The sequence below is a fragment of the Rhamphochromis longiceps genome, linkage group LG11 (genome assembly GCF_057381845.1).
Source record: "Rhamphochromis longiceps isolate RC_006_pf linkage group LG11, R_longiceps_female_GT1.1, whole genome shotgun sequence".
NCBI classification, from domain to species: Eukaryota; Metazoa; Chordata; class Actinopteri; order Cichliformes; family Cichlidae; genus Rhamphochromis; species Rhamphochromis longiceps.
In genome coordinates, this window is record NC_140567.1 from 31,959,643 (window position 1) to 31,986,167 (window position 26,525).

The 26,525-nt window shown below is 41.5% G+C and overlaps 1 protein-coding gene across 1 annotated transcript; it reads right to left on the bottom strand.

Annotated features, from left to right (window-relative positions):
- Positions 1-1,359: 1,359 nt before the first annotated feature.
- prdm1a (PR domain containing 1a, with ZNF domain) lies at positions 1,360-15,940 on the bottom strand. Its single transcript, XM_085423672.1, has 7 exons — positions 15,769-15,940; positions 12,369-12,698; positions 10,273-10,392; positions 8,743-8,995; positions 4,042-5,123; positions 3,799-3,927; positions 1,360-3,681 (listed from the first exon to the last, which is right to left on the bottom strand). Exons 1-7 carry the CDS (start codon positions 15,793-15,795, stop codon positions 3,076-3,078), a joined length of 2,547 nt encoding a protein of 848 aa, XP_085279798.1. The 5' UTR covers positions 15,796-15,940; the 3' UTR covers positions 1,360-3,075.
- Positions 15,941-26,525: the final 10,585 nt, after the last annotated feature.

Genomic DNA, 26,525 nt, shown 5'->3' on the forward strand with positions numbered 1-26,525 from the left:
CACGTCAGGACTAAACATTGAGAATAGCTTTATCCTGACTCATTTTTGTAGATTAGATTTTCTTTAAATGCATGTATATAAGTATGTATGAACAGTTATAAGAACATGTATCTGACTGTGTGCTTATGTGTACTGTTTGAGGGAAATGTACTGTAGCAAAGTCCTTCTGAAAATTACAGAAAAGTACCTTTACCGGATATTAAAAGTAAACTGTGCCAGCTCATAGGTGTTAAGGAGTCTGAGGGACCTCGCAGTGCCTTAAGTCACATTGTCACGGTTCTGGGTCATTTTGACCCAGCATTTTCAGTTTCTTGTATTTTGGTATTTTTCTGTATTGTGGTTCATTAGTTGTCCTGTTTTGAATATTATAATCCCAAGTTTCAGTGTTATTCTGGTTAAGAGTTTGCCCTTAAGTTTAGTTCAATGTCTAGTCTGTGCCTGTTTTACTTTGAAGGTCCATGTCTCATGTTAGTGTTTCCAGTGTTACTCTCCACTGTGTTGTCATTATGTTTCATTGGAGCTCACCTCATGTGTGTATTTAAGTCCTCAGTCTTCCTGTGTTCAGTGTCACGTCGTCTGTGTTACCTCGTTCTATCTAGTCAGCATAGTTCCTCTGTATCGTCTCTGTTATCTTAATTTTTTCCCAGTGTAGGTTTTCAGTTAGCTGTCACTCCCGTTTGCCTTCGTTTGAGTTGTATTCATGTTATCAGCCACAATAAAGGCTTGTTTTTGGTTTGCAACTCAAGTTCAGTCTCCTCGCCTCTGTCTGTGCCTGGGTCTCACTCACTCCACAGACATCAGGCAAATAAAGTGATAAAGTATTGGTGATGGGCTTTTACAGCCTCTTGAAAGCTCTAGGGTTTTGCAGTCTCCAGTCATATACATCTATTCAGATATTAAGGAATAGATGTTTGCAATTGCACCTATTTTAACTCAGTCAAGAATTATAATAGATTTTCAATTTCTTATAGACAAAATTGACAAATTTCCAGAAGCTCAGGAGACATTAGATCAAAATTTCAGTTTATACTTTGAAAATAGATTTAAATTTTCAGGTTATACATTAATTTGGCCCATAAAAGCAATTGTAAGTAGCTTTGTCTGCTTCTTTTAGGCAGGAATATAACTTGTAGATATATAGTGATGTACTTTCAAGTAGTGATTATATGAAGTGTTTTTTGATGATTAAATATATGCTACAATTACAGCACATACAGCTATAAATTCAGATAGTAATATAATTATAAAAGGTAAGCATTGCTATTCACCTTTTATCAGATTTTCTGTACAGTTCATGTATAGTTAATGTTTGTTTTTTTTCAACCCCCAAATTAAAATAAAACACACAGAGCCATATCGTTTAGATTTCAACAGTGAAGATTTATATCATAATTTACACATTTTGACATATTCGCTCATAAATAACTATGTAAACAGAATGTAAACAGAGACAGTTTTCAGGGGTATCTCCTCTGGAGTTAAAGCTCTGAACGAAGAAAGACACGCTTTGGTCAAACATTAGTTAGAGAAAAAGACGATGAAACAGAGGAGGAAGCTATGGAGATCAGGGTGTTGGCATGTAACTGCTAACGAAAACCACAGTTGCACCGTTGTAGTAACATTAAGTTGGGTCTTAATGCCATGATGACCAGTATCATATATATTGTACAAAGTGTGAATGGTGTGAGCATCGGCACTGAAGATATAAAGTAGGACGAGGGGGCCAGTGCATGAAGGAAGGCCGAGGTGCTTTGGTGTAGGCCAGTTCGGTAACGAGATAGTGGACGGGCAGGGTTGAAGAAATGGGCCATTGTTTCTCAACCAAAGTATTAACAAATAACATTAACAACAATAAAATCAAAAACATGAAACACAACGAAAGACCACAGCTAAAGAGTGAACACCTCACCATGTACACAAAATACATCATCCCTTCCCTTCTTCAGCATTTTGATTTCTCAAGTCCTTCCTTTGTTTGGATATTTCCATTTTTTTTGGTGCGCATTTAAAATGAAAGCCAAGCGAACTTTGGTTTCTGGTGTCAACTGTAAATCCCTAAATGTGAGGACGTTCACACCTCTGTTGGGTGTTGACAACGTTAAATAGAAGATAAAACAAAACAAGAGGAGGGACGAGGGAACGGAGGTGGCTTACCAGCCTCCCAAGTCTGTTATGTGCTACACGTTGAGCAGGCTGTGCCTCTTCTTTGGACCACATGAAGAGCTGCACTCCAGTTCAATTTGGTTCTTCTTCTTCAAGTAGCAAAAGAAAGCAAATAAATACAAAACTCCCATCTTCAGCTGTCCTTTTAAATGCAAACACACACAGACACACACTCATCGCATCCACACTGAGGTAACCGTTGTGAAAAATATACAAAAAAATGCCCTTTCTTGTTTCATTTAAATTAAGTAGGCATCAGAAAAGGGCGTAGAGAAGTTATTAAGCAGGGCTGAGTTAAACGTCTTCTTTCTAAATTAACAAATTGCTCTGCCACGCTTTGGCAAGCTCTCTTAAGCCTTTCAACCTGCTATTATTGATTTCTACATTTAAATAGGTAAAACCCTGAAGAATGGATACCCCTGGTTCTATAGGTCAGAGGTCACAAGACAGATATATGCATAGGGAGAGTGACTATCTACAAAGAAATGGCCACAGGAAAAAAAAAAACTATAGAAAATCAATGTAACCATCCCACATATTGCTTTTGAAGACAACAAATAAAAGTAAAATAAATTAAGTATATAACAACAAAACGATCAAAAAACCCCACGGACATCTGAAATTAAAAATAAAATAATACAAGAACAACAATGATAAAAGCATTATATTAATAACATTACAGGTAAATCCTGTGTACATGATTGTCTCTAAGTATAATAAATGCTGAAACCATTAAGTAGTCATGGGACAGTGCAGCCCTGAGTACGTGAGTCCCTGAAAGGTTTAAACCCTGGAGTGGTCATGATGTCACTACTCATGACAACCAGGTAGACATATTTACAGTTGTTGCTCCTGGCAACCCAGTCCACCATGCAGTCTTGGCTCTATGTCTCTCAGGTGCAAAAAGGTCACTTAAGCGTGATCCTCTGATTCCTGCTTGACAGTTATGTTGGCAGGAAGTGGGGGGATGGGACTGCTGTGCCGCATCTTGATGACCGACGTCTCGTTTGGGGACTCGTACGCACCATAACCTGCAGACCGAAGCTCAGTGGTTTTACTCTTGTGGTGGGGATGGAAGTTTGAGGACTTAATGTCACTCTCCCTCCATAGCATCCCCAAAACCTGCTTCTCCAACATGGCTTCCATCTCCACCCCTCCCTGCAACTGCTCCAGTCGCTCAGCGTGTTCACTGACGTCAAAGCGCTCAATCTCCTCATTGGCGCGGTGCACTTCCTCCAAGGCAATCTGGCTTGAAATGGCTGGGCTTCCAGAGCTGGAGCTTGCAGCCAAACAATAGCCCTTCAGGTGAAGTCGCAGGCTACACAGGTGGATGTAGTGGCGATGGCAGTGGGGGCATTTGTGTGGACGCTCGCGGGAGTGCAGGCGCTTGTGCAGCTTAAGGTGGACAAACTGGGTGAACTTAGCAGGACAGAGTTTGCAGTGGTAGGGCTTCTCCCCTGAGTGAAGGCGCAGGTGAGTTTTCAGGTTGCTGGTGCTGCTGAAGCGCTTGTGACAAACCTGAATGATGAGAAGCAAAAAAAGAAACCCTGTCAGAACCCTGTAGAAACCCACCAGTTAACAGTCATCTATGCTCATTAGCACTCTGGTAAAGCAATAAATGTGATATTTTCTCACCTGACATTCATGTGGCTTCTCCCCAGTGTGGACCAGGTAGTGTTTTTGCAGGTGAGCCAGCTGAGTGAAGCCTTTGCTACAGGTTTGACATTTGAAAGGTCTCTCCCCACTGTGGACGCGAAGATGAACCTGCGTGACAAGAAGAGAAAAAAACCCCGTCTCTACATGCTAAAGATAACATTGTGATTCAAAAAGCATGCAGGACTAATAATAAGCTAAAAACACATGACAGCCAAAACCTACCTTCAGGTTTGACAGCTGTCCGAAGGTCTTGCTGCACACGTTGCACTCATATTTGATTTTGCCATTCTGCTTCTTCAGAGGGTAAGGCAGTGCCTTGTAGCCTGCTGAGCCTGCACCACGCTTCACCTTGGTCAGGTTAATTGCCTCGTCATCGTGACAACGCTCGCTGGTGTTGCCCAGCAGGGCTGAGGTAGGCTTAGTGGGCACCTGCTCACTGGGAGGTGCTGTGCCTGCAGTCGGGGAGCCGCTGGAGGGAGCGTGGGCTGAACCATGAGAGTGAGGGTGCCTGGGATAAGTGCTGTGAGGACCTGTTGTGTCTCTCAGAGAAGTAGCAGCTGAGAAGGCACTTGTGGGCCCTGGAAGGAGGAAGTCTCTGTGGCCAGAAATGGAGGAGGGGTGCACAGGGTCAGGTATTAGGAAGCGCCTCTGTGTTTCAGAAGGCAGGAGGGGCACATGATGGGGCAGGAGGTTGCTGTAGAGGGGATACATCCTGGGAAAGATTCCTCCTACAGTTGGGATGCCACCACCAGGGAGAGGATAGTGATGGGGCATAAGATAACGTGAGTAAGGGGCCCCTGGAGGGTAGAAGGGAGAGGAGAGGGGGGCAGACGGTGGGGAATAACCAGGATAGGTTCCCAGTCCGGTGGGATAGAAGGAAGCAGGCGATGGTGCTGCACCAGAGGGGCTTCCGTGAGGGCTGCTCTCTGGGCTGCTCCTTGCTGATGGGCTAGGTGTGGCTGAGGATTGGTTGCCAGGCGAGTGAGTTGAGGGGTAAGCAAGGCGGGCAGCTTTGTGATTGAGGAAGTCCTCAGATATTTGAGGGTGGGCCCTGAGAGGTGGGTAGAGGGCACGAGGGTACAGGAGACGATCGGGGCTGTCGGCACAGCGTGGACGTGTGGGAAGCGGCCTGTTGGGCTCCCTCTTTGTGGACGACGAAGATGAGGTGCCACGCAGAATAGAAAGAACACTGTGTTCTTTCTTTGGTGGGGTGGGGGTCACTGCGACAGGGGACGGGCTGGATGTTTCTTGCACATGCTCCTCATTGCTCACCTGCTGCTGCTTTACCTCCAAAATAGACTGCTCTGAAGGGACAGACAGAGAAAAAAATGGTCAGGGAGGGGTTTGTCAAATCAAAAAAATGATTTTAAAAACATTTGGCATTTAAATCACAACTTCTTTATAAGAACATAAAAATCTCTGTAGTAGAGATGTGTGCAACTCTGTGTTAAGAAACACCATTAGTAACTCAGTGGGGCAATTAGCGTGACAGATTTGACGAACGAGTGTGGGGCCAAAAGACGGGAAGTGAGGTGTGACAGCTCCCTTTAGGCATTCTGTGTGTGTGTGTGTGTCTATAAAATCAAGATAAAATCAAATGGTGGCAGACCGACAGAGAGGGCTGATGGAAGGTTTCCTGCTAAAGATATACTAAGAAAAAACTTGGCCTCCACCTGCCCTCCATAAACACACATACACACACCTACACCATGTGACAAGGTACACACACACAGAGGCGCCTCCAGACAAAGGCCTCTGTCTGATTTGTTGACTCTTCCACTTTTGGACAGCACACACACACGTTTGATCAAGCTCCTGCTCTCCTCATTTTCCTGGCCACTTGCTATTGTTTCCGGGTCAAAGGTTAAATTAAAGCGCTTCCTCCTCACTCACTCGCACCTACTGTCTTCTCAGTATGATGAAAGAGTAGATTAGGAGGCGAGCTCACTCACATACACTCTAAAAGCCCCGGGATGTCAGTTCGCAGCACATCTCGGCTGTTAAATTGCCACAGATGGGCTCTTAAAATGCCGTTGTGTATTACCTATAAGCTCATTTAGTGGGCAGTCAAGTTTTTACTACGAGGTCGCCCAGAGGGACATGCGTGTGTGATATTGCAAGTGTGTGTGTTTGAGAGAGACGGAGCATGTCAAAGTTAATCTTAAGTGCCAGTACTGGTGAAATTTGCTTAACTCCTCCTGATTCAGCCCTTCACTCACAGTTGCACACATAGTCAGTGACCCTTTTGTCAGCAGTATAGCGACAGTGTGTAAACACTGAGGTTATCAGTTAGTCTTACTCCTCCTTCTCTACCTCCTCCCTCCATCCCTCTTCTGAAAAACAAACAGGGCAGCCATCTTGGAGATATCAATCTGTCAACACGGCCCTTCTGCCAGGAAGTTCAAGTAGTCAACAGAGGGGGGTAGGAGGTGCAACTCTACCTCTCTCATTCCCTCCTCCACCTTCTTTCTAGTCTTTTTAAGTGGCAAATATATCAGCGTGATTGGCTGACACGCTCGCACACACATGAGCAGCAAGCTTGTGTGCATGTGTTTGAGGTGAAAAGGGTGGCTATAAATATGGTGGCATGTCACGCTCCTGACTGTGTGCGTGTGTGTGGGAAGAGAGAGTGTCTTTGAACACAACGCATGTACACACAAACACACACACACACACACACACACACACACACACACACACACACACACACACACACACACACACACACACACACACATGGATGACAGGTGCTCTCCAGCGCTAACACTTCAAGAGCGCATATGACGGCGACAAAAAGAGAAAAAGGAGAAAGTGAGGGAGTAAAACTGTGGTGCATGCTCACTCATTTTGCTCACACACTTAAACACATACATATGTCTGGTTTTGCTATGACTGCGCTAGAAAGAGCTAAAACCAGAAAGAAAAATATGATACAAACAACTGTCATCGTTGCGCTCCTCGGGAATATAATACAGGTTGTCGCTCGGTTCGGAACAGAAGCTCTAGTGCCTCCTTAAGGACACATGTAACATTTTACAACGAGCAAAACGCAAAACTTTGATGAGAATCTAGTGGGCGGTATCAGAGATTTTAGTTTTTGCAGTGTAGACTAATTTCTCTAAAAATGAAATGGTTTGAAAGCCCCAAAATAATCTAGTGGGTAGGCTACCAAATTATTGCAAAGAGTTAGTTTATAATGGTTATCTAGTGCCTAGATTTGCATTAGCTAGCTACCCTACCAAAACGTGGAACTTATTTAGTATTTAAGCGGTTCATTTCGGGCGCATCTACTTGCATTAGTAGCGAACAAAATGAGTCCACTTCCTCAAGCAACAAATCGGTGAAAAATAACAATATTTTACAACAGTCGATGCCGGTAAAGCAACGTTAAATAGACTAAAATCACTAATAAACTTCGATGACTTAATGGTATCACATTCGGTGCGCAGCATGACTATTAAAATTCAGCAAAGCAGCTTCCTCTTCTTTTACCTTTTGCCCTTTTAACTGAGTTTCAGTTTAACGTTACTTAGTCAGAAAGATTGTGGTTTTTCTTCTTCGTTTTACTCAGCCAATGACATTATTTCTGACAACGTTTGTAAAGCTTAACTGTAGTGGGCAACACCAACAGTCAAATGTTTTACTCATTTTAGGAATGAAAGATCAGTAGAAGTAAAAAAAAAATAAATGAAAAAGGGCTAGAAACTTGTGTGGTAGCTCCAGGACAAAAATGGAGTCAAATGAAACAACTGTTTCTGCTGCAGGTAAGAATCGGTATTCAAGTCACTGGTAGGTCAACAAAGCCTGTGGGGCTTAACTGACAGGGGAACCTAATTAAAGGCAACACTTCTACTGTATACACGCTGAGTTGCGGGGAGGGGAGGCAGGCAAAGGGATCGTGGGTACCTCCTGCCTCTGTGCCCCAGGTCATGCGCATTTTTCCCTGGGCAGTGGAGTCACTCTGGCTGGGTGTGCTAGTTCCTCTGCCAGCTTAACACTACTATTAGCCTGCTGTCACACCTGGAAACCACTCAGCTCCCACTCTCTGCCTTTGTTTTCCTCTTAGCTCGGTCTCCCTTTGATCAGCTCAACTACAGTGAATGAGCGTAGTTAGTCGGCCGTGTTTAAAGGTTGAGATTAAGCTTTTTTATTGGTTAGACTGATTAGTTAAATACCATTAGTATGAAATAAAGCACAAATATTTGAGAACTCTTTTTAATACTTGTTAATGTGCATTTTGCATATACTCTTATGAGAGCAAGTTTTTCCCGTCAAAAGGTCACCGAAAACACGCAGTCAAGCAAACACACTCTCCGACTCTTCTGCAGAGGTTGAGCAAGGTTTTGTGCGTGCACGTGTGTGCGAGCTTTTATGTTAAAAGCGGGTCTTTAAGCGTGTAAGACTGTGGCATTAGGGGCCGTATCCCCTGTCTGTGTAATTACACTGTCACTAGCACACACACACAAGCAAAAATACAACGCTGATACTGACAGAGATGAAAGGTTGTTGGTCTTGTACTTTTGAGTGCGTGTGTGTGTGTGTGTGTGTGTGTGTGTGTGTGTGTGTGTGTGAGAGAGAGATAATGACAGGCTAATGTTGAGAGAGGAAGGAGACACAGCTATATTCAAAAACACTGCTAGGGTTTAAGAGCGGCGACAGGACACAGTCAAGACAAACACACCTACACTGACTATTGATTTCATGTTTTTTATGTGCGGTGGTCAGTGCATCAGGCGAGTAATAATGCATGCTGCTCTTTCACAGCAAGTGAATGCTGTAGTAAGTTTTAACCACACGAGATGTCAGATAACAAATTATGTTTAACTTCAGAAAGAAAAATTAATGATTAATGTTCCAGTGAATGTCACTACTTCTACTCATCAACTTTGTGGTTTCAAAAAATGTCAAATCACGGGAACTTACTAAGTTTCTGCATCATCAGCTCCCCAGACGGTGGGTAGTGCAGGCGTCGGGCAAAGTCGTGGCAGTACCAGACAAGCAGCTCGGCACCAGCTGGGACAGGCTTCACAGTATAGAAGTAAATCTCCATGCCATTCTGACACGCCGCCAGGTTCTGCTCTGCTGCCGAGTGGGCCGGGTTCACATACCGCATCCAGTTGGAGCGAGTCTCATCCAGGCCATCGACAAAGTGATGAAATTCTCCGTCCACATAAATCTGAAAAGAGAGAGGAAGAAAAAAATAATAGTGAGTTAATTTACCTGAATGTAAGATTACACTGAAGTTAATTTAACAGAAAAAAGGGAGAATAATATAAATCCCTTGTCCTTTGTTCCTTTTTTATGCTTATTCAGGTCTTATGAGAAGAAACAAAGCAGTAACATGCAAAAAACTTATTTCACTCTTATTTCACCCCCTCCTTCACTTATTACATCTTAATTACAATGCTAGCAATTTGATGAATAAACAGGTTAATTTAAGTAGCTAACAAAGCAAATATCTAAATAAGTAACATTACCGCTTAATTAAAATAGTGAACTAGCAAAATTAGGAGAAGAAGTTAAACAACTGGCTAAAATGCTGGTAAAGAAGCAATTCATTGATTAAAAAAAATCAGTCAGAAAACAACTAAACAAGTAAAAACAGCTGCATGTTTGTCAGAATACTTGATTGAAGTAATAAAGCAAAATAATTTACTTATCATGTAGCAAAGAAGTAGCTGCCACCAAGCAGACACCACTGGTTATAAACTGCATCACATACATACATCTTAAATCTTTTCTCGTCTCTTTCTTAATGGTTTCATTCCTTACCATCTCCCTCTCTTCACTTTCATCTCTTTGAGCCAGAAGAACAGACAGAGACAGACAGAGAGTGGTGAGGAGGAGGAGATCCTCTTTTATATTGAAAAGGGAAAGGAAAGACCAACTCATTTTCTGCCTCTCCTCCCCCTTTCTCTCTCTGTCTCTCTCGTTCTCTGTCTTAATAACTCGTTTTTTTCTTGGCTTGGCGTGTGTGTGTGTGTGTGTGAGAAAGTGAGATATGAGCATGAATGGAACTGTGGTTAGGTTCACATACTACACACACAGACACACACACACACACACACACACACAGACATGCACGCACACACACACACACACCACACACTGTGTAGGCGGTGGTCAGGTAGATGGTTTTTGAGTATGTGCAGTCGCATTGTCAGTTACTGGTAGTGATGGAGCGTCTTCTGGCGAACAGTGTGTGTCAGTGTGTGTGGACTTACAGGAACGGCAGCGTGACATGCTATTTGTATACGCTGACATCACATCCTCATCTCCGTTCCTTGAACAGACTCACACACACACTCACACACACACACAGAAAACAGCAAACCCAATTTCCTGTTCGGTGACTGACTTTAGATGTGCGTGACGTCACAGGAAGGGGTCTCTCCGGCTTCTGAGGAAGTATGTGTTTCTGCTGTTGTGTGTATCTTTGATGTTTGTGCTCACCCTCCAAAAGTATTTGCGGTTGGCGTCTTTGGGGACGCTGTCAGCCGTGTAGATCTCGCCCACCAGGGGACCGAAGCGAGTTCCTTTGGGGATGTACTCCCTGCTGCACACGCCAGCCACCTGCACGATGACACGCACATATAGACAGGTTAGGAAAAAACACGTCAAGGCCAAACAGGATGTTTGAAGTGGATTGGGTGATGATGATGAAGTCTGAAATGTTTGAAGAGGACGTTCAGGTGTGTGGAATATGTGTTTTCATAATATCTGCACAGCCATCTGTAGTACATATCATTAAGTCTCATTAAGTCTTATTTCAAATACAGACTCAGACACACAGCGTCAACCAGCTGTCAACAGAGACAATGATTAATGAACCAGCTCCACACTTGAGTTCATCTGGAGCGTCTGTGTTGGTGTGTGACTGCAAATGGCTGAAGACAAAACTAAAATCTCTTTCTTCGAGTCTCTCCCTCTGTCTCTCTCCTTACACCTCTACTGCTTGCCACATCAAACCAAAACCACCGCCACTTCACATGCTTCAAGAGGAAACATTCAGATACTTGGGTAAAAAAAAAACAACAACCATGTTTCTCCTTTTTTCTCACTCTGTCATCTGATTCAATCAAAGAGCAAGAGGTGAGAAGAAGAAAAGGAAGAAGAAGAAAAGCAAGGGATTATGTGGTGACTAGACGTTTGGCTCCAGCCATGGATGGTAGAGAAATGCACTCACACACATTTTCTTCATGCTTAACCCACACAAACAGAAGTCTTTCCCAAACCCCCTCGTTCCCTGATGACATGGGAAATCCCCATTTTTCCCTTTTTCTCTCAATAGGACCAGACATGAAAATGTGTTAGCATGTGATTAAAAAAAACCCAACTTATTAACAGGCTTTTACAAAGCTCTCTCTCTCACTTTGAACATAATGTAGCTTTCTTTCTAGAAGCTGCCATCCTCAGCCTTACCTTTTTTCCCTCTCTTAAATATTATCTGATAGAATATCAGCTTGTAAAGTTCTCTTCAGCTTCCCACTGCTAATCGCCTGGTGAAAAAAATCAATGACATCACGCAGCTTTACTGGGAACCTCCCAAGTGCCAAAACTGACATTTTCTGAGCGACAGTCATGCATCTTTAAAATACCTTGAAACACAGCATAGAAGTGCTGTGGCTTTTCTACTTTAAAATATCCTATCTGTGACAATCTCTAAAGTGGAAACAAGCTTTTTTTTAAATTGCTTATTTTTGCTCTTAGTCACTTGGATATCTGATTGTTTTCTGGAACATTATTAAATGCTTTTTAACCCTTTGCTGCTGCAAACCACTCTTATCACTCTAAGAGTCATGGTGGTTCTGTTCACTCTCCCTGTTATCAAGTTTCATCCATTGCCTGTTGACATTTTGACTTTGCCACCCCCAGTTAGATCAGTGAAAAAAAGTCTATTACTTTAAGCTTATCTATAATCATGTAGTGGGCGATTGGTTAGTAAAGAAATATTTACAGTACAGGAAATCGTCAAATGCTTCATATGAAGCATTTGAGTGATCAAAGCTCAAATCACACTCTGACACTTTCTCATTCAGCAGTTTTAAGACGAGCAGATGGAAACAGTCTGATGCACTGTGTTGGATGAGAGGCTTGATGGTGCCCCCTGCCTGCATGGTTCGGTATTTCAAGTAGTTTTATGACTTGAAACAATTGCGATCAAGGCGCCATAATTTTTCTCAGATGACACAATCCTTTTCATGGATAGATACAAGCTGATAAAACAGCACTGTAAGTCAAATCTGTTTCTGATGTTTCACACACCCACGCACACATAAATGCCTCTGTGTGTGTGTGTGTGTGTGTGTGTGTGTGTGTGTGTGTGTGTGTGTGTGTGTGTGTGTGTGTGTGTGTGTGTGTGTGTGAAGTTTTACGAGACCTGACCCCTTTTTTATTACATGACCCATGTCTGACTCACAGTTGTGTGTATGTACAGATGCCTTTCTCTGCCTCAATGTGTATGAAATATTCTGGCTGGAGAGAAAGTTTGTCTGTCTGCCAGCATGTGCCCGTGTGTGTGCGTTTGTGAGTTTGAGAGAGAGTCTGACCTCCTTGCTGCCAGCCAGGTGTTTGAAGGCCAAGTTACGGGGCAGCGAAGCCTCGGCTCTGGTCGTCGACATCATCATGGCATCACCGTCTGGGCCCGCCTCACATGCCGTGTCTTTGACAATATACGTGCACTTCTCTTCAAACTCTGCCTCTGTCCACTGTGTCATGTCTGCTTCCTCCATGTCGACGTCGTTATCTGTCATCGTGCCCGCTCCACCTGAGCCTGTGCTGGTGGCAGAGGAAGCCATCTTGGCTCCGTGGCGTGCGTCGTCCTGCTCCATGGTGTGCGCCCCCTCACTGGTCAACATGGCCGAGCTATGAGAGGTCGCCTGGACAGGAAAGGCAGGAGCGAAAAAGGTTACTTCTGATCACTTTTATCTAAATATTTCCACTAATGGAAGCTCAGCAAGTGAAAAATAGTTGAAATTAAGAAAGACATTGCAAAAATAGAACAAAAAAAGAAAGAAGTAAGAGAAAGAAAGCCGAGTAGATGGAAGAAAGGAAAAGGAAACTAGATCAATCGAGACAGACAGTAAAAAAGCAACAGAAAGGAAGAAGGGACAGCAAGAGGCAAATAAGAAAAAGAAAAAGTTAAAGAAGAGAAAAAAAGAGAAAGTAGAAACTGGGAGTGGTGGGAAAAACTACCACAAGAGAAGGAGATATGGGAGGAAATGATAAGAGGAAAGAAAGAAAAGGATTGGAATGATGTAAGATAAACTCCGAAAGAAGAGATCAGGAAAGACAAAGAGGAGAGGAAGAGATGTGATTATTATGTGTGGTGATTCAGTGAGAAAGGAGGGGGTCTGACTAATGCTACAGTCACACACACACACAGACATACACACATATAGACACACTTACACACACGCGTAAATGAACATGCACACTAAGGGAAAGACAGGAAGCTGCTTGTCTTGTCAACTATTTAGACTAAATGTTAACTAATTTGGGAAACAATTAGGGGAAAGAAATGACAAAATTCCAGTCTTCATTTTGTCATGACTCTAGTAAAGACCAGCTCATTTTAATAATAATAATGATCTAATAATCTAAATGCATACCATTTTCCAAATAAAACTCCTAATCCAGCATTGTAATAATTCATTCCTTTGACTACAGTCCCAATCATTTTAATCACCTGAAATGGCCCTTCTGGTCTTACTGGTGTTTGTATTACAAAGCTTTTTTGTTATCAGAATTGAGTGATGTCTTCAAGGTGAAACTGAACATGACTCAGGCTGATATAGGAGCGTAGGATACCTCAGGAGACAACGATCAAGCGCGGTAACGAAAAGCAACTGATGAGGAACTGAGCTTGTGTTCTCACACATAGTGACGAAATATGATTATGAAAATCCCAAACCATATGAAGAACTGTGTGTAGTTTTTACAAGCTGCGCTGTCGATGAGATTTTCCCCTTTACAAAAGATCAAGCGTAAACGAAGTTCTATGCTTGAGCCTCAAAAAATCGACCCGATGTTTAAAAGAACAATATAACAAAAAGTAATTAACGGTCTGAGCAAACTTTCCAAGTGACCTCTTTGTCTCTAACTTTCTTTCTTTTCCTGAAGCAAAGAAAGTTTTCCTGTTTTGTTTGCGGTCGTTTTCTCCCATGCTTTTACTCAGAAAGACAACGACATTGCAACTTGGAGCTTAACTAGCTTACACATGTAAGAAATTTGGACTTTGCTGGATAATGTGATGAATCTACTCAGATTATGTGACGCTAACATCTTCCGTATTTCCTCCCTCTTAATTCCCCCTCCTCCGTGTCTCTCCCTGGGGTTGAAGACAGAGGAAGGAAATGCTGTCTGTGTCTGAATGAAGCTAAAATTGGAAGCAGAGTGGCACTGCAGCGGAACCGGCAAATCATCCCGACTCCCAGCTTGTGTGTGTGTATGTATGTTAGTAATGGACGGGGGAGTGATGAGGAAGGGAGCGTCAAAACTTTTCCATTTGGGGGGCCACAGCAGCGCAAACAAAACTTCAAACGTGATCCCACCCAAGACAATCCCACACACACATACAGGGACAGGCAGATATCCACAAAGGGACAAACATGCTGCTTGTCCCACGCAGAGCAGCAGAAAGCAGCAGATCTTCAGTGAGCACACTCAGGTCTGCAAATGCTTCTGAAGCCACAAAAAAGAATATTTCCCTCACATTCAACAACTTTGTGCTTAAACAGTCAGCACACAGATACTAAAGTTACACATGAAAATAAACTCTATAAACACCCTTAGTTACTGAAAATGTAGACTTATATTTTCAAATTTTAACACTTTTATAGAAGACAACACTTTTGAGCACTTGCAACCAATGCAACTGACTTTCCTGTTCCAGAATTGCAATCAAAAAGTAGTTTCTAAACCCAGAATCTTAAAGTATGTTGACTGTAACAGTCTGACTTGCCAGGCTGTAACAAAGCAAATCACCCAAAATACATTTAAGTATCTTAAAACCACAAAATCTAATTTTTGACTAGCAAAACAATAAAAACTCCAGTGAGAAAGATTTTTCCCAATCAGCGGCTGGATTTTTTTTTTTTACTACAAAGGATACGCCAAGCGAACAACAGGTTCTGCCCAATTTGTTATTAAAATGAAGATCACTTGAAAGTGATCAGTTATGAAAATACAATATTTGATCTCTCTTGAATTTACTTTGCATAACAGCTGCAACATTGAAAACTAATAGTGAAACCAAGAACCAAGAAACAATTCACTGTTTGCACATGTAGAGCAACTGAAAAATATGTAAAAGGCGAATCTGCATACAGGCAGCCAGATTTCACATTAAAATGACATTAAATAACAACATTAAATTCTAAAAACCTGAAAAAACAGACATGAGGAATCATGCCAAGACTGTTTTTTTCTGAAATTCATGTGGGGGAAAAAACACTACTGTTATAACAAAAATCACATGTTTCCATGAACAAACAATGATTGATTTGTAAAAATATGTAGAAAATACGTCAAATATGTGAAAATAACTGAGCTGCTAAACAAACATTGTAATACCTCAGTTTTTCAAACTAGTAAAAGCATCTGCAACAGCAGCTAACTATTTTAAGAAAAATCTTATTAGAAAAATGAAGTCACGTTGGCTGCAACCTCAAATTTCTAATTAAAAATCGTCCTAATGTTCAGAAAACAAGGCTGAAAATGAGATTAAAATAAGCTTAAAAGTATATTAAACTGGATTAAAAAGCACACACAAAAAAAAACTCTTAAAGTTTTATTTCTACTCTAAATTCTGAAATTTTTATTTAGTTTCTCTAAAACTAAAAGAAGAAAAAAAAATACAAAAGCAAAAAATCAATCTTTGTTCTTCTGTATCTTTTAGTAAAAATGTAAAAAAAAAATTGAGCATACGAACGAATGCTCCACACTTACTGTATAACTCTGGTCCCATCCACACATAGGGACGTCCGGTCAGATCCTTTCTCCCTGTATGTCTGTGAAGATAGCGTGTGTGTGTGGGACAGGTGCAGTAGTTCTCCGCTCCTTCTGTCCTTCCAGCTCCGGGTGCTGATATCCACACTAATGCGAGTGTGTGTACTCTGAAGTGAGTGTATGTGCGAGACAGAAGTCTATAGCTCCTCCTCTTGGCTCCACCCCCCTCATTCTCTCCTTGCTAACACACACACCAACTTTTCTTTGGAAGGAAGCAGCATGTGCTTTCACCTGAGGCCATAAGCTATACACACACAGAGACGCCGACATACACACAACACTGAAAACACAGCCTTTTGTCCCCCTGCCTGTTTTGTTTTTTGCAGTGATTATGATTATGTGTGAATATAAGTGTGTTTTTTTTGTGTTTAGGAGTTTCTTTCTCTGTGAGTGTGTCCATTCAAAGCATTTAAGGAGTAAACAACAACAACATATGTGTGCGTGAGAGTGTGTGCATGCGTGTGTGTGCATGTATTGGGGGAGGAAACTTTGAGTCACTGTCACAGGACATCCCTCTCTTCCTCAGCTAAACACACACAGTAACACACGCGCGCACGCACGCACACACACACACACACACACACACACACACACACACACACACACACACACACACACACACACACACACACACACACTTTGCGTATACCTCTAGGGGGCAGGACTGGTTTGCTCTTGCTGCTCTTGCAAAAGAACTTAAAAGTACTCTCTCTCTCTCTCTCTTTTATTGTCTCTCCCCCTTTCTCTGTCGCTCTGCATCTTCCCCTTCAAATAACTTGCTCTCTGTCTCTGTCTTTCTCCATATGCTTCTCCCGCTGTCTTTCTTTCTTTTACGTTTTACAATGACTTCATTTCTGTTTTAATAGAAAATGAATTTTGCCTTATTGGCTCACATGCGATTGCACATGTCTGACAGGGAAGAAGAAGAAAGGGCAAAAAGAACAAACTCAAGCAATTACAACTGGTTTATTTTAAGGACAATACGCTGTATCCACTATATCCTAAATGTAAGGAACTCTTCTTTATCTCCTTAGGGCCGCCATCACTGGTCAAAGTAATTCTGGAGGAGATTTGAATGTAAAGACATTAAGGCAAATAAACTAAAGTTAGGGTATGTCACTGGAAACTAAGACACTGAAAGACAACACTGTAGTTACCTTTAAAACACATGATAATATCTATAAACAGATATCAGCATATGAATATGTATAATCAATCTGCAACTGACAAACACCAACTTTACCACTGGAAGTGGTTTGGTGTTCATTGTTTAGCTCAAGTAACCCTTTACACTTTAGCAGGCTCTGGTTGCATGCAGGTAGATATTTCTTTTGAAGAACAAAGTGTACTAACTGTAACAACTATTGCCTTACAGCCACTTAACTTTTTAATACATCTACATTCCTAAACAACGAGTAGATGACAGAACAGGAAATCTTATCTCTTCTGGCTTCACTGAAAGCACAAAAATATTGGTCTTTGCTTCCGGACGTTAAGTCATCCGACAATAGCTGACAGACTGGATCTACAGCGGCACTGGCTGTAGATTACAAAAGAGAAACTGTTCTGTATAATACCCAAAGGTTCTAAGTAAAACAATACACTCTCTCATCAGGATAATTCTGCTGCTTATTGTAAAATATGCTCTCAATGGCAAGATGTTTCTGGCTATAGTTGACATGGGGAAAAATTAAGCCTATGTGAAAACTGCAGTTATTCTAATGGCCACTTCAGGCTGGCTCTGAAATCAAGTCGGCCCTTGAAGATTGATATATTGAAATGCCCAACTTTGCAGCATTTAAAAAGAACCTGCTACAAAAATGATTTTGGCCTTTGGATAGTTTGATAGATGTTGTAGCTAGTGGACGTCTGCCAGGCCTCACCTTTACTGCTTCTTGGCAGTGTTTGCGGTGCCGGTGCTGTTTTCAAATGAATTAACTAAGACAGCAGCAGCCAGAATAAGTTTTCAAAATGAAGAGTCCAAAATCAACGGGTGATATTATGATGGCTATGCATGCATCATTTATACAGTCCACAGGTGTAAGTAAGACAACGGCTTTCGCTCAGTTCTCTCTTCCTATACATCCTCTCTCAGCTACCAGTTCAGTGGCATGCATAATTTAACGCACAGCTCTCACTCATTCGGCTTGTTATAACAAAAGCTCACTCTCTTACTAACACTGGAAATTCCCATCTAATTGTCCCCCTGACTCCCTAAATTTACCTCCTACTCATTCGCCTCCCTCCTCTCCTCGTTTTCTCCTCATTCCCTTTGATTTCCACATTGTATTTACAAAAATGATTTTCCACACTGACCTCTAACTCTAGTTTTTCCATCACTTTTCCCCTTTTAAAGCCTCTGTTCCTCTCAGGATTTTCACGTTTTTTTGCTCAGGTTGCAGAAGTGTTTTTTTTCCTCTACGACATGAAATTCAGTAGGTAAGTATAAGATCGGAAACTAAATCAACAAGTATATTAGAACTTCACAATATATAAAAATATATGCAGAATGAGTGTGAGAAAGAGACTAAATGAAATAGTTTTTGACTTTGATTTTTCTTTTTGCATAAATGAGAAATTCTCCATTCATACTATGAATTTTTGAGGGCAATAAATTTGATTATTCTCTTGTCTGGAAGCGTATGACTTTATAGTCTAGAATGCAAACTGACATTAAACTGAAAGGAACCGAGTGTACATGATATGAGTACTAGTCTGACAATCATCAGTATCAGCCCTCAGAGGCCTAAATGAGCTTCCTTCTGTTTGTGTTTTTTTTTTCCTCTAATGAAGAATGATGATCAGGAAAAGAAAACAAGCAACAGGAAGACGACAAGAAGAAAGCAAGAGAGAGAGAGAAGGAGAGACAGACATCGGACCTCTCTCGCTCTGTCTCTGGTGACAGAGGGTCTGACCACATCACTCGCTGCCTACTGCTTCCTGCCAACGGACGACCCCGGCATAGACACACACACACACACACACACACACACACACACACACACACACACACACACACACACACACACACACACACACAGAGCTGCAAATCTGCCCCACAGCTGTCGGACATGTTGATGCTTTACAATCAAGCAATTCCTCCCTGTGCAAAACAACCGGCGACAGAAAGAGGGAGAGAGCAGATGAGAGACAGAGAAAGCTTGAGGAGAAAGAGATATTAAAAAGAAAACACTCTTTTACTCAAAGGAGTACATTTTTTATCTTCTATCATCATTTTTATGATAGATGATTCACTTAAAAATGACTACTATGTTTCCCTTTCAAGTTTCCTTCACACTCTTTGTGAAGGGGTGAGGACATTTATATAGCTATGGGGTATCTGAAGTTGGTGGGGAGCAGTGTCTGAAGTTACCCTGAAGTCACACTGAAATGTGCTTTTTTAAATTGTATTGTTTCCACAGTGGCCCTGCATGCATACCTGCAGGATACAGAGAGGACAGACAAAAGAGGGTCCAAAGACCTCCTGGGTCTCTGTTGGTTTAACAGAGGGCCTCTATCACAACCATGCTCACACATACAGTAGCGTGAGCACACACATATTCTCCACTTACACAAACTTTCTACTCAGCTTGGCATTTAAACTCTTTGAGTTATCTTGAAATCTGCAATTTGTGAGACGTTTTCAAAACACAAGGAAGTACAAGGAAGAGCAGAGAGAAGAGGAGAGTAGAGAAAGAACAGAGACAAAGAGAAAGGTGGGTTTCAGGACATACATGTGGGATTAACACCTCACATTCCTTTGAGTAAACCACAACCTCTCTGTCTGTGTTTATCCCCTAATAGCAGTCAGGATCTGGTAGTCTGCATGGCCAAAATATATGTGCACACATAAATATGTATCTCCATCTTTTATGAAAGATTTTCTTCTAACACTAAGTGGTAAGACTTTGCAAGTTTCAATTTACAGAAAAGGTGATAGGAAGTGTTAGGACGACTAAAACTCCACTTGGTTACATTTTTTAGAAAGATGTTAGCTCTTTCATCTCTTAAATAGCTGATCTGGATATGAACAAGATTGTTTGGTAAGACTGAAAATACACCAAGGTTACAATCCCTTTTCAGTTTCGAGTAAGAACTCAGAGAGGAGACAAGGGTAGTTTTTCAGTTCTGTTCATATAAATTGTTGGCAGCAGTTTAAATTGTTTGGTTCAACAGAGATTTGCCTTGAAAATATTTCATTTTATTTCTAAATTCTAGAAAGAAAAAACACATCACTGTTTGTATTTTGGAAATTGTTTGTGCCAGTAAAAACATCCAAACACGAATGCATAGATGCTAAAGAGAAAGTCCCTATAAAGCGAAACACACACACAATCAATGGGTCTATGGGTCCTGGTTGCCACTTGCCTAGAAATTCTGTCCATAAAAATTATGAACAGAATACCAACGCATGACAACTCTGGAAAAGAGCTGGTTTAGCTTTCCATGATCAGAATGAGATCTGTCCTTTTCCTCCCTAACCTGAGGTTTGCCAAATGGTGCAGCGCTTCCCAGGGAGTAGTATGATATCCTTATAATTAAAGCACACCCTCTGGTCTCCCTTCTTAAAGATGAGAACCGCCACCCAATTCTGCCAGTCCGTAAGCATCACCATGGGTCATCATAAAAAATGTTGCAGAGGTGTATCACCCAGACAGCCACACAACATCCAGTCCATCAAAGATGTCAGTGTGAATCTCACTCAGGTAATCAGCTAAATTTACTCTGGGCCCTGCGCAGAAAAATTTGTTGAACTACTTAAGTAATCTCGCCCCCTTGTCCTATTCTCTGCCTTCTCTATGTGTCAGTGGGGTTGAGAAGAACCTTGCAGTCTTCCTTCCACCACCCAACTATACAACTCAGTTGAAGGCAGCAGCATCCCACTCGCACTATAAACCGTGTGAGTATAGCAACACTCTCCCCTCCTGGGTTGCCTTACAGTTTGCCAGTTTTTAGGTGAGCCCAACTATATCCGGACAATATCTTTCAATCTCAAACACTAGTTCAGGCTCTTTTCCATGTGTCAAAGGCTAGTTTCAACAGTCGGGGATCAGACTGCCAGTATCTCTGCCCTTAAATGCTGCCAAACACAGACTGCACCTGACCGACCCCTTGGCACGTGGTGAACACACGAGAGGACAGGCCCAGATCGCCCTTTTGGATTCCAAAAGCTAAAGCCAGCCACCAGTTGCTCAGGAGCTCCCAAAGCCTGAATCCAAGATGAGGTCCCGAAAACCTTGTCCAAGGCAGGATAAACCTGGTCCCTTAAATATTTCCTCATAGGTGTTTTTTAATTGCTCTTTGTCTTGCTCCTCACCAAGGACAAGTTTTCATTGGGAGTCCCTATCAAGGCAAAAGATGACAACATAGCTCCTGGAATGTCAGGAACACACAAGTCCTGCCACAATGGTAAGTTGGTAATTCCTAGAGGGTCAAAGAAAGAGTTTATCCTGATAAAAGTTAAACACTTTCGTCCCCTTTCTCTCAAAATCTTCCCCCTCCTCTTTTCTTTCTTCTGCCTTCCCATCTTCCCCCATTCTCTCCCCTCAAGTCCTTCCTTGAGTTCTAAACATTTTAATTGAAGCCCACAGGCCATTTGATGCCTCGCCAAATTACTGCAGAGATCAGCTATTGTCCATTTCCTTTGTATTTGTGTGTGTATGTGTGTGTGTGTGAGAGAGAGAGAGAGGGAGAGAGAGAGGGAGAGAGAGAGAGAGACAGTGTGCTACTATGACCGTTACACTGTAGGCCAGTATATCGTAGACCCTCTAAAAGTGTGTGTGGGTTATAGGGAGTTAATTCCTGAATAGAGAAGCCATTAGAGAGAATTAGGCAGGTTAGACCTGCCTAATTCCCTCCTCTTTATTTGTGTGTCTTCTTGTGTGTGGGACAACCACGAACGCGTGGCATGCAGCAGGTTGAGGGCCTCAAAAAGTAGGTGGAGGTCCATCAGGGATGGAAGGGGGAGGGGTGTGAGGTAGCCACCTCTCCTAATCTTGCCAATCCACCCCTGCTGTGTGTACAAGCACACACACATAAATGGGCTCATCTTGACACCATCAACAGATGGCTATAGCAGAGAGGCCGAGGGTAAACTTGAGCAATATCCAAACCAGACAGTAACCCTCCACATTATCCCCTCCCCCAGAGTCTATAGCTAATCAGACTGCACGCAACCAAATACACTCTACTCATCAAGAGACAGCTAAACAATCATTCAGGAGTGTGTTCAGAGGTCATTCATGGTCAGGCAACAAAAGCTATGTGGCTAAGGTTAGAAAAAGGCGCGTGTCTGAAGTCTGTGTAAGCAAACTGTTCTTCCAAACTTTGAGTAAGTACTGCCAGTGCCTGAATATATCCATGAAAAATGTTACTCTGGCTAATTATTTGTGTATATGAATAATTTATAATGGTACAGCCCATTTCGCCTTTGAGATCCATTCAATGTGTAACCCCCCCCCCCCCAAAAAAAACAAACAAAACCCAAATGAAAACTCAGAGTTCATTATTTTCATGAAATCTGTTGCATAAGCCACAACCATTATTTAAAGTATGAGCACCACTTTCTTCCTTATAACAAATTAGATGACCAACGTAACACCACTAAGGTGACTAAGCCAACAAGGAGCTTGCTATTGCAAAAAGAAACAGATGGAAACAGTCATACTGGTTGTTGTCAAAACTCTGAAGTCCAAATATCGGCAAACAATAGCCAGACACGATAACTGAATCTTGAAGTAATTTCTCCTTGTTGCTTTTTCTCAAGAAATAGCATAACGGGACATTTTTGTATACAGATTAAGTAACCACATGCATTGTCTTCATTAGCAAGTTTTCGAGGGCTTTTCTTTCATCTTTGTAAGAGGCTAGTATAGTTGTTTTCCCCAACTTCCAATCTTAGTACTAAGCTAAGCTAATCATCTCCTAGATCAAGCTTAATGCTTAATACGCAGACTTTGGCGAGGTATTGATCTTACCATGGTGTTAAGGCACAGGACGCAAATTACAGACTGTTCTTCTGTCACTTTCAGTGGTAGCTACCCTGGTAAAATATTTCCATTTTGTTTTCACCCTGTTTAACATTAGTTACCTGATTTCTCTTTCTGTTTGGAAAATCAAAGAAAATTCCTTCCAATCAAATAAAGATATCATAAAACATCTGGAATAAATGATTTTGATTAATCTGGATGCAAAAAACAACCAACAATAAACACAACAAAGCTTTTTTAGTGACTTTGATAAGTTAACAAGTTAACAGAGCTTACAACCCCTAATTGTTGTGTTTGTTCTTCTACTTGTCATTCATTTTCCAGACTCCAGTCCAGGCATGTGAGTCAGTTTCACTGCTCCGTACGTCACTTGCAGACAACAACAAACGTCAGCACTGAGATGAGCTGAAAAAAACCTTCTAAGAAACAAAAATAAATCAACTTTTATGAAGCACTTTTGCAAGAAAAAGGGACACAGAGTCTTTCTGCAATCACTCTCAGGTAGCCATTAAAACTTGAGGACATAAACATGTTCCAGCAATATTCCAGTGAACAGCGGAAACTTGAAGTGAGTCACGACATGAGAAAAGCGCCACTGAGATAACGCTCACAAATACACATGCCTCATGCAACACCAACCTACATCCTGGTAGTTTCAACTAGAACAAGCCTCAGGAAAAACCACTTTAGTCCAATAGTTGGGCTAAACTGGTTGATGAAATCTAATTAATAGTCACTTTTAGAGTCTAAACTACCTCACTGGTCTTAACTGGAGAAGACTCATGGAAAACTGACTGAATTAGCAGAATGCCAGAATCCTGTGTGATATGAATTGTGACTGTTGGTTTTGTTTGATATCTGAAGGCATTTTGACTCCTTGTACAGTAGGAGAAAACTGTAGGCTTGGTTTAAGTGGACACTTATAACCAGCAACTGTGAGCACTTTTAGTTGACCAAATACTTCAAATCTATCAGGACAGAAGAGCTAAAAACACAGTTGTGACATGTTTGGAAATTTCTTCATCCATAAGCCTTTTCCCATTTCTCATCGACTGTAAGCTGTAAAGCTAACGTCACTCCCCCTGGAAATCAAAACTAAAAGCTGTGTAGGCAGACATTTTTTATGCTCTTGGCTCTTAGATATGGCAGCTTGGTCATGATACCGCTGGAGTGCAAGGCCGATTGCTCTAGTCATACTATTTATTAAATATTTAGGACTTTTAAAACAATGAAACTAGGGCCCACAGGATGAAATAGTCCGGATTCCTTTTAAAGCACTTAAAGATTATTGCATTAAAAATTACATTAGGTTTTTCATACTAAGTTATTTTGTATTTTGATCATTTCTTTGACATATCATGGACTTGAGAAGACCTAAAGTAAAATGAAATGAGTGTTGGTTGACACAGTTGTGCAGAAAAAGCCCTTTTTGAATCTGTCTGTGTGGAATTAGCATGTTCTCCCTGTATCCATGTGGGAAATTTGTGCAGAAAAAGCCCTTTTTGAATCCGTCTGTGTGGAATTAGCATGTTCTCCCTGTATCCATGTGGACTCTCCTTGTACTTTGGCTTCCTCCCACAATTCAAAAATCTGCAAATTAGTTCAAGTGGCAATTTGTTGGTGTGAATGGTGTGTTGGCCCTGCAACAGACTAGCAACCTGTCTAGGGTATACCCTGTATTTTGCCCCATGACTGTTGGGATATGCTCCAGCTTTTTCTTACAATGCTATTGTTAGTAAACAAGGCATTTTTAGTTGGGAAATTTTCTGTCAGAATGATTATGAATAATATTGTATATTCAGGCATGTACCTATCTACCCATCATTCACATCCTTCCCGTAAAGCTCTTCCAGGGCACAATCTGTTTAGACTTTCCATTCCTCTCTGAACCATAACAGGGTTTACACTTGTCATTGGTGTTTATGCTTTTAAATTAAGACCAAGCCTCCTCAAAATCCGGGAGAAAGGAATGAGAGGAAGTTATAACTTCTTGGAAATGAAGAATTACTCTGTGGAATAAAAAACTAGCACCCAAAAGTCTAACCTGTTGTACATGTGTGACAAACGGCAAAATAACAGATTTATTAATCTAACAACTTCTAACCGAGATAACTCGAGGGTGTGTAAACTCCAGGAATCGGACTATTATAGAACTACAGTAATATATCAAAGCAACCTGTTACACTTCAGTGGAATTAAACTCACAGCTAGTGATGGGAGGATGAGTGAAAACGTGGCTCTTATCTGCGGACTACGACCGTGGCAAAATCTTCAATAAACTGATAACAAACTCGCCAATTTCATTACAGTAATCGCAAAACAGACTCACACCACACTTCACGCGCGCCTCCCCCTCCCCCGCGTGCCTCGGCGCTCACCTGTTACGCGGAGATGCCCTCCCTCCTCGTCGTCTGCAGGATTCTTTTGATTATATCAAACAGATATATTCCTTACCACAGCGCTATCTCGGGCTGCAATATGTTGCTAAAAATGCTAAATGTTGTTTCGTGTGTTTTTCAATTTTCAATGACAACAAACAATCTGGCTTAACCCCGCCCCCTTGCCTTTTTCAAAATCCTTCCTTCCACCGTCCATAGAGGGATAGATGATTCATGTGTGGTGATATTTTTCTTTTCATCTGTTTATTGATATTTCTTGTCTGGCTTTTAAAGTGAATGGCTTCCCTAGGCTAACTGCTGTTTGCAACTCTTGTTTCCCACTTTCCTTTTTCTCCTTTATCCTGTTTCTTCCTCCTCATCGAGTCCTTCCTTTGACTATAATTCCTCCTCATTCCTCTCTCAGGCCCATTTTATCCTCATGCCTTCCTGTTTCAGTTTACTACACTGGCATGTGTCTTAATTCATCACTGATCATTTATTTTATTGTAGGAGACAACTTATCATTTAGCTGCCAATGCTCAAACCAGGGACATTGCTGATGGGGCTTGGTGCTTCAAATTAAGCCAAAGAGATGACCCAGTTGTGACTAGTTTTTATACAAGAGTTAAATAATCTTGTATTGTACCTATTGAACCCTCATGAAACCTTTCTTTTGTAGGGAGCGTAGGATTTGTCTGCTAATTAGCTTTAAAGAAACAATCTAGTGAGTCTATCTGGAAGACTAGCATGCAGCAAACATTAGTGTCAGTGGGAGGGAAATGTAAATTTAGGCTGGTCGCTAATGCAGAATGTATTTCTTGCTCTCAAGTGTGTGTGTGTGTGTGCTGGCTTAAATGAAAACAAACACTCAATACACAAGTTTTACACTTAACATGTTATGTTAATTAGTGCTCGCACCTCAGAGTTTAACTGTCCACTTAACACTTTCTACTTTCACTAATGTGATCACCCTGGGCACACACATTTCCTAACAGGAGGGAGAAAAACTGTTGACACTTCGTTCACACCCTGCATCTTTTTTCTGCTAAAGCCTGAAATGAGACAAAGTGGCTGAACCTTTTTATTATCTGATTCACAAGGTGATAAAAGGAAGTCCTATTAATGGACTTTTTCTTCTGAGTAATGATCAGTGGGAAAAAATGCAATTACAAAACCAGCAATTCCAGCGTTTAATCTTTTATGACTGGGCTGCATATTGTTTTAAAAATTAATTGCATTATGAGACTGATCTGATCTATTAATCTTGTTTGTGCTCTAACAAATAAACTGGCTGCTTTGGAAAGAAATATCAAAACATTATTAACAGAAG

Excerpts from the sequence above, each read along its gene's own strand:
- prdm1a (XM_085423672.1), bottom strand. The coding sequence starts at position 15,795 with ATGTGTGGATGGGACCAGAGTTATACA. Across the intron at positions 12,699-15,768 it reads GATGGGACCAGAGTTATACA|GCGACCTCTCATAGCTCGGC; the intron begins GTAAGTGTGGAG and ends TTTCCTGTCCAG. Across the intron at positions 5,124-8,742 it reads GCTGATGATGCAGAAACTTA|AGCAGTCTATTTTGGAGGTA; the intron begins GTAAGTTCCCGT and ends CTGTCCCTTCAG.